Here is an 8542-nt window from a genome sequence, read left to right on the forward strand (position 1 = left end):
TGGTGGGGGGCCCTCCTGTACCCCCTGGCTTGGTGACTGGTGCCTCCTGGGTCTAGGGGGGCACCTGGGCTCCCCCCGCGGCTGATCATGGAGCTGGGGTTGGGGGGCCTGAATGCTCCCTGGTGGACCTGGAAGTGGACCAGAATTACTTCCAGTCCACTTCTGGGTTTGCTGCTGAGCACATGGTGGGACACCCCCCACCCCCCTCCAACGCTTCTGTGGGATGCTCCATCTGCCCCAGCATCATAGCATTCACAAGCTGTGCCTGGTACCTCGAGGTATGTAGAAAAAACATTTAAAGCTCTGTTTATGTCTGAATCATTGATTCTCCGAATCAGCATTGAATCTTCAGATTATGATTCGTCCGAATTGAACCGGGACAGCGATCCGAATCAATGAATTACATCACTGTCCCCTATTCAGGCCGAATCCGAATCTGAATTGAATAGGGCCCATTTCACGTGCCCCTAGTAACTACCTGTTGGCATCATAAGAAATGCTTTGTTTGTTTATACTAGTTGAGCTCCTTGCGGAAAACAACTGTTCAAGGCTAAGATATCATTTCCTTTTGGAGCATTTCATGAATTAGATATTTTCATTATGACAGCTTGGTTATATGATTGATGCTGTACGATAAAGTTTAATTGTCCTTTATTACTGCTTTTAGGAACAGAGAATGGACTACAGCATGTAAGCCGGTATGAGAGGCAGTTAAACAACATTCTTCAATATTATTTGGAGAGAAAGAAAGAAGAAGAAAGAGAGAAGCAAAAAGAAAAATTAATCGATAAGTCTGTTTCGCAAAAAGAGGTATAAAAATTGTGTATTTATGTAAATTACAAAGTATATTTTAAAAGAGTTATTTGTATTTTACAAGGAATAATTGCTTGTTATTGCTTTATATTTCTGTGCTAATGCCTTTGTATTTAGTTCAGAGATTATATGAATAAAAACAAAAATAAAAATGTATCTAGTAAATTGCTTGATAACTGCAGTCTCTTAGAATAAGGTGACTTGTATTATTTATTTGTCATAACGCACTGGTTTAGATAATAGACATAGCACACAAATGTTGTGGAGCTGTTTTGGGCAATTACAAATTAGTAAACCTGATATTTGAACATGGCAATCAATTGAAACCAAAAAAAAGAAAAGAAAAAGACAAAATGTAGAGCCTCTACAAAGCCTCTCTCTCTCAGTAGTTTACTGATACATTAAGAGATCAAATAGAGCAGTGGAGTAAAGAGAACAGATTAATATTGAGTTAGATTTTCCAACTCTAACTTTGACAAGGTTTACGAGATGTTCAGAAACTGTTAAGGAAAGCTACCTAGTTAATTCTGGAGGGAGAATATTGTTCTATCAAAAGCTGGTAGATTTGGGAAACAAAGTAAGTCTAAATGATCAGTCTTTATTATGGCAAAAGCTTGACAATAGACTGCCTCAAAGTATTCTGTAGTAGATAGTTTTGTTTAATATATACAAATTAACAATCGGGACAATTAAGCCATGACAGCAAAATTTACAGATAATGCATAATTTAGGTTAGACAAATTCCTGCGTGATATATACCATTGCTAGGTGAATAGATAACCTTCATGGTAGATTAAAAGAAAAATTCACACCTTGACAAAAAACACTGGAATTACTTGCACACTATACAGGTTCTGTATAATCTCAGAAAAGGGAGATGGGCATCATTATGGGCAAATTAATAAGACTTCTGTACAATATGAAGATGCAGTCAAAAAACAAGATATTAGGATGTCTAAAAATTTTATGACAAATAATAGAAGGAAAACAATTAAATCATTATATAAATCAGTGGTGCTGGATTCCGTAGCAATAAATCCCAAACTGCTGAGATTTTTTTAAAACAACTAGATGAGTTAAACCTGTCCTTGGTCCCATCTTTCTACTTCATGTATGTATCAGAATTTGGGAGGCACTGAATGGCAGAACTTAGTAAGAATTTCTTGTCTGTTAATTGCTTTCTCACAATTCTTCATCCCTGGAATGGTATCTTGGGTAAGGAACTGTGTTTTGTTTTTGGGTTTTTTTTAACTAAAGCTGGTGGATCAGTCAGTCTACTGGACATAGTAAACCAACTTGTCATTATTATTAATAGTTGTATCCAAAGATTTTTTTAAATTGAGTAGTAAACCAGAGAATTAAGTGTGATCAGCAGAGGCCGTATTACAGCAGTGAGCTGTCTTTGGAAACTTACCAGAGTTGTGGGAGACACTGAAATGCGTATTTATTCACACAACATATAATTAGATTCTGGAACTCCTTATCACAGGGTGGTATTGAGTAAAAAAGATTAGGAAGATTCAGGAAGGTACCATATTATATAGATAATAGTATCTGGAATTACAACACTCTGTGCTCACTCAGATTTGGTGGATATGGAAAACTTAAGACAATCTACCATTAAGAATTAGAGTACAATCTTTGCACAGGGGAGGGAAAAAAGAAGAGCAGATTTTTCCCTGTTGCAGATTTTCTTGCCCCTCCAAAATCTCATTGGCTACCAGCAGTGACAGTATACTAAATTAATTAAATCACAGAATCACTTATTTCCTTTTGAAACCAGTCTTGGTTTTCTTGAAGTAAATGGAACTTTGCCATGATCATTTGTTGGAGCAGGAGCAAAACCTTGATAAATGGCTGCAGCAAAGTGACTTTCTTTGTTCCAATGTCATTGAAGAAATAGAGGCTACCTTCCATGTTGTAGGAGGGTCAGAGTGGTATTGTAGCTGTGATGGTACAGGGAGCACACAAGAAGCAAGGTTCATAGCTACCTCTGATAACTTCTCTTTGCTCTACAAATGTACTGCCCTCTTCCGCTTCTTTAAGTGACTATTTTCATTTACATAATGGAATTAAAGAAAATGTCATTGTTTTACCTATTTTTTTTTAGCTTAGGCTGCTAGCTGTTTCTTTCCCTGAAGTGTGAGAGTATTTTGTTCTCAGAAACTTGCCTAACTTGTCTCCCAAATAGACAGGTAGTCCGATAAAACCAACCTTACTTCTTGCATTAAAGAAATTGAAAAATTAGTGATGTTTCCTTTTAAAAAGTGTATTATTTTAATGGTCGGTCCCTATAAACTTCTTTGCTACATAAGTCATTCTTTTTATTTTGGCATTTTTTTCTTTGCATTCAATTTGAATTTAAACATTTACTTTTATTTGTACAGTTGCCAGTGTGGAAACTTGCACTATTGAGTTGCTAAAGCATATGTTGTTGATATTGTTCCTGCTTGATTTCCATGCTTTAAAAAGCCAAGAATAAGTAATTATGCTAAAAATCAAACTATTTTGATTAGAGGCTGGAGAGCTTGTACTTGCAGAACAAATTGTAAATCATGTTCCATAAGACTCCTTGGTGTTTTTAGATGCTGAGGTAGCAATGGCAGCACCCACAATGATTTCCCTTTACAACTGCTCAGAGAAGATGCCTGCATTGAAGATGCCTAAAATGGTTCAAGTTAAAGCAGCGCTTGAGATAATTCAACAAAATTTTTATGGTTTTTATACTAACTCATGAAAGTCTGGAACTATAAAGGTTAATCCCCCTAATCTGAAGGAAATTGAAGATAAAGATAGCGACATTAGTATCAAGAATAATCACATGGATCAGATCAAAGCTGCAAGATTAAAAATGCACTGAAACAGGACAGCTGTTTTTGACCTCAGTCATTCCTTTAGACATGAAGAATAATGGGATAGTTTCTGGGGTCCAGCTTTAATATGCACAACGTATGTCAGAGCATGCTTGCAGTGCTCTTATTTGACTCACCTAGTTCTTGGACCAATGTATGTATGGTCTGTCTCCTTTTATTCTATCATGTTGGCAGAGATCCCTTCCTCTCACACATCCACCTCTGCCCCTAGTAGTAAGGTTAGGATCTGTTGTTCAGAACATCCATTGTCCAACAACCTTCTACTGTGTGCAATTTCCAGAGCTTATGGAAATCTCTCCCTCTCTCACATGCAAGTGCATATGTGTATGTGTTCTATAATGCATGTAAACATAAATATACAGAGTCAAAAAAAAATTTGGTCGATATTTTTTTATTGGACCAATTGCATGGGTGGGGTAAAGTTAGACAAACATCTGAATGCAAGGCATTCTTCCTCAGGTCTATACAACATGACATAAATATGAATGTGTATGTATGTATCTTAATGGAGGCTTAAATGGAGTATACCATAGCCATGAGGTCTACTTTTTAAAGGAAGTGGAGAGAATGGGTAGAAGTATTTTCTCGCTCTCCAGTAGTATACCTTCCTCCTCTTTGGGTACGTCTACACAAGACACTTACTGCTCATTAGCTTAATAACATTGCACGGTAACATGTCGTGGCAAAAACCATGTTAATAGTTTACTGTGCAGTGTTAGGCTAATGCATAGCAAGCATCACTAAATAACCATGTGCTGGTGCTACTGCGCAGTAATTCTAGGCACTGTGCTTTTAGGTAGTGCGTTATTAAGGAAGTATTAGGCAATGTACAGTATCTAAGGTGCATTAATGAACATGTAGATGTGCCCGGTGTGTTCTAAAGCAGGGGTGTTACACCTGGCCCATGGAGCTGTGTCATCTACCGAGCAGGGCTCATTGAGGGGCTGGCAATTTGGGGACAGGGCCCACCACTGAATTCTTAGGCAAGAAGCCTCCTTGGGGACTTGTTCTGGTGGCAGCATAGTGGGCAATGACTGCATTAGCCCCTGCACCTCCCTGAGCATCAGCAGGGCTCTGGGAAGCCTGCTATTAGAAACCTTGGAAATTAATAGAGCTGGTTTGTTTTAGGGCTACTCATGCCACTGTACTGACAGTGCTGTGTACCTCAGAAGCCCTGTTGAGAGCACTGTCACAGTCCTGAACCTGACTAGCTCCCCTAATTTTCACACACCCACAGTCCCCAACACCTTCACAAATAACCCCCACCACACACACTTCAAAAATAGCATTTCATGATTTACATGCCAATCTCTTGATTTTTTTTTTTTAAAGAGTTCTCATGATTTTTGGCACAGTGGGGTTGGCAATACTGCTTCTCAACTTCCTCAGATTCAAATCAAACTTATCACCACCACTGTAGTCTATTGCCACTCTTGTCAGAAGTTCACAGAGTTACATCACAGCTTTCTGCATTGCTTTGGGTCAAAACCAGTTTTGGTAAATTTCAACCGTTTTTCCCATTAACCCTTTAGAATCCAGTTTTAGAATGGCCTTTTCTTATTTCTGTGGACCGGATTCTGAGACACTGTCATTAAAACCAGTGGGACCCCTTCTGGAGTTGGTGTTCCTTTATATAATAATACTAAGTGCAGCAGACTCTGTTCTCTTAATGTTTTTTTTTTATTTTAAGAGTCTAGATGAGCCTTTGAGGCACAATATATTGAGGAATGCTAAAGACTATCTTATATCACTCTCTGGGAATGTGGGTTCTGCAGATCACCTTCAATTTTTACTTAAAGGGAAGATTTTTTAGTAGATTTCTAAAGAAGGTTGGGAAGTATTTAACCAATCTTTAGAAGTATATTTGTATTCAGCATAGCCTCTTTTAATAGAGATTTAGCCTGATGAATTTGCAAATCCATTGACATCAGAAGCGAAGGCCTATATTTTTCTCCCTAATGGGAAAAGGGAAATGCCCCTTTACAAATAAATTCTCTTCAGAGGTTTTATGCATTATTTTAAAAAGAAGCATGTACCTTAGCCACTCTCAAATATTTTTTCTTTCTTCACTCTTCTGGGTTATATCATTGCAATTTCATAGTACGGTGCAGTAGGACAGAGCTGTTCCTCCCTTGGACAGGAGGCAAAACCTGTTATCAAATAAGGATGAAAATAACCTGCAGCAATGCCCCTTACAAAAATATTTTGTCCAGACACCCTCCATAAAAAAAAAAGTTTTTACAGCTCAAGTTGGGTGTTTATAAAAGACACTTTGTTTTAAGAAGCAACTTGAAAGTGTAGTTTTACAATGTGATTTATTAATATTGCATATGGGCCATGTTCATTATACGGGAAAGTCTTCCAGACCGCCTCGCAAACAAAAACCAACACCTGCTTTTGCAGTAATATAAAGTTTGCTCACTAGGTGGTGCCAGTGTACTCTTTCCTGCCTCCTGAGGTCTCTAAACTATGAAAGGTTTAATGAAGAAAGATAGCAAAGGGGGAGTATTTGAATAATCACCTACGACATCAGTGTAGATAATGGCATAGATTTGATGCAAGTCCGATGCCAGCAGAAGCCGGAGGGCCATTGTTTTTGTGTAGAGAAACAGAAGAGCGTTATACCAACCCCAACTTTCCTTCTCTCCACTTTAAGAAGCTGGCTGGGCAAAGAGCCCTTCTTGCTATCATATTTGATAAGTATTTTTGGCCCAAGTGGTGTCTGAAGACATTACTAAGTGAAGTGTAGAAAAAGAAGAAACAGTAGACGACTGAATAGCTCCTTTAAATTGCTGCTGACACCTCTGTTACAGCTCCCTAAAATCTCAATCAACAATCCATTAGAACTCAACAGGAGTAAAACTAAATCCTCGTTTAAGTGTATTTATCCGATCTCTTTTCTCTCTTTCAAATGCTAAATCCATTTCAGCATATGCCTCTTCTTTCTCTCGCCTTTCTCTAAAGACTGGCAGCCTATACTACTCTTGTAAATATGAAAGATGCTAATCATATGACATATCACGTCTCAGTCGGAGCCTGGAATAAAGCCTTGAGATTTGGGATCATTGCCTCCAGACAACAGCTTCATCAGCCGGAAAGTTGGTTTTTTTCTCCTTTCCTTCAACTCTCAATCCCTTCTTTGTCTGGGGGAAAATGCAGCCAACTCGAGCCACCCTAGCCATATGGTTCACTCTGTATTTTCTTAGTTGAATTCTGAATTGTTTCTGTGACTTGCGAAGGATTTTTTTTTTTTTGAAGTGTGTATAGAGACATAGAAGGGGCTGCTGCTTGTGCTGGGATGGCTTGGCGGAGCAACTGCATCTTCCTCCTGTGTCCATTTCACACGCACCCCCCTCCTGCAGCCACTTCACTGCTCCCACTGCTTTCTCTTGGTCCTTGCTTAGGAACCAAAAGACATGCTGTTGTCAACAACAGGCCTGATTCCACTGATCTTAGCTTTCCCTTCACCTGATGGAAAATGCTATTCACAGGGGAGGTTCAGCGCTGACTGCACAACCTCTTTGAATGTTTGGCAAGTCATCCTTGGCAACGGTCCTGGGAGACCATGGAAATTGTACCTTTGGTGGATTACCAGGTACCACCACAAGTGTACGTTAAGTGTATGGCATTGTATATAGGGGTATAGGTTGTAGCCATGTTGGTCTAAGGACGTAGGCGGACAAGGTTCTTTGGGTAAATCTGATATTTTTTATTAGACCAATTCAAATAGTTTGAAAAATTCTTCTTTGCAAGCTTTTGGGTATAAATACCCTTCATCAGGCTGAAGAAACATCTGCAGTTGGTGTGTGCTCTTCCTGGACGGAGTGAATAACAGCACCCATCAACTGCAGATGCTTCCTCAGCCTGACGAAGGGTATTTATACCTGAAAATTTGCTAAGAATTTTTCCAACTATTTGACTTGGTCTGATAAAAGATATCAGATTTACGCAAAGAACCTTGTCTGTCTATGGCACTGTACATGAAATAATATACAACCCCATCAGCTCTTTTATTCTTTGTGCAGGTATTTAATGTCTCAGATGGAAGCCCAGGAAGGTCAGTAATAAGGCGGAGTGGTTTTAAGCTCTGTATCAATGAGGTGAATGAGTGCGGTGTCCTCCAGTTTGGCTACCCCCGTTTCATAGCAGCTTGCCAAATTTTCTTTCTCTCCCTCTCCCCCCGCCCCACTCCTTCCCCAAACCCCCAAAAGGCCCTTTCACCAAATCATTACATTCTACAGAGGTGGCCAGGCTAGCCCCGCTTTTCAGGCCTTCCAGAAAGAAAAGGGTCCTTGAAGTTTAGAAGATGCCCAAGGAAACCTCCTTGAATGACATCAAAAGAATGAGTTTCCATAGCTGTTGAAGCACGAGAGCTGTGTAGCCGCACAAAGGCGGGTTGGGGCAGCGGGACGGGCCCACGGCTCTATCCCAGCACAATTGGGTCACTGAAATAGGGAATTAATTACCATTGGAGAGTGGGCAGCCCATTCACCGCTGCCTGGGTTTTATTAAACGCCAATATAAATAACAAAACAACTCTTGTGGCTGCGCTATTCCTACACGCCAAAGGAAGGATTATGTCGGGGATTAACATCTTAAAGTCTATGAGACTTTCTGACTCAAGGCTCGGAGCTGGTAATCGTATTTGTCTCCTGGTTCAGCGATTAGTGCTCTCTCCCTCGCACCTTCGCCTGGCTGCCCGGTGTCCCTTTTTCTGCGGGCCCCGGGGAGAAGGGGGGGGTGTCTGCACGCAAGGCTGCCCCCCTCACACAAGCGGCTGTTCTTTTGCCCACAGCCAGGGAAAATAATCAGGGAAAGAGAAGCGTGTTCACGCCGGGCTTCAGCATCTTCCCTTC

At 40.1% G+C, this 8542-nt stretch overlaps 1 protein-coding gene across 2 annotated transcripts in view; it reads left to right on the forward strand.

Moving 5' to 3' along the window:
- The window catches only part of ZGRF1 (zinc finger GRF-type containing 1), a 53571-nt gene extending 49531 nt beyond the window's left edge, over positions 1-4040 (forward strand). For both annotated transcript variants that reach the window (XM_090036677.1, XM_090036676.1), the window contains one exon: positions 668-4040. In XM_090036677.1, coding sequence (XP_089892803.1) covers positions 668-816 — 149 coding nt within the window. In that variant the 3' untranslated portion in view covers positions 817-4040. The remainder of the gene's footprint in view (positions 1-667) is intronic.
- Positions 4041-8542: the final 4502 nt, after the last annotated feature.

The sequence above is a fragment of the Crocodylus siamensis genome, chromosome 2, assembly GCF_052110815.1.
Source record: "Crocodylus siamensis isolate JL-2025a chromosome 2, ASM5211081v1, whole genome shotgun sequence".
NCBI classification, from domain to species: domain Eukaryota; kingdom Metazoa; phylum Chordata; order Crocodylia; family Crocodylidae; genus Crocodylus; species Crocodylus siamensis.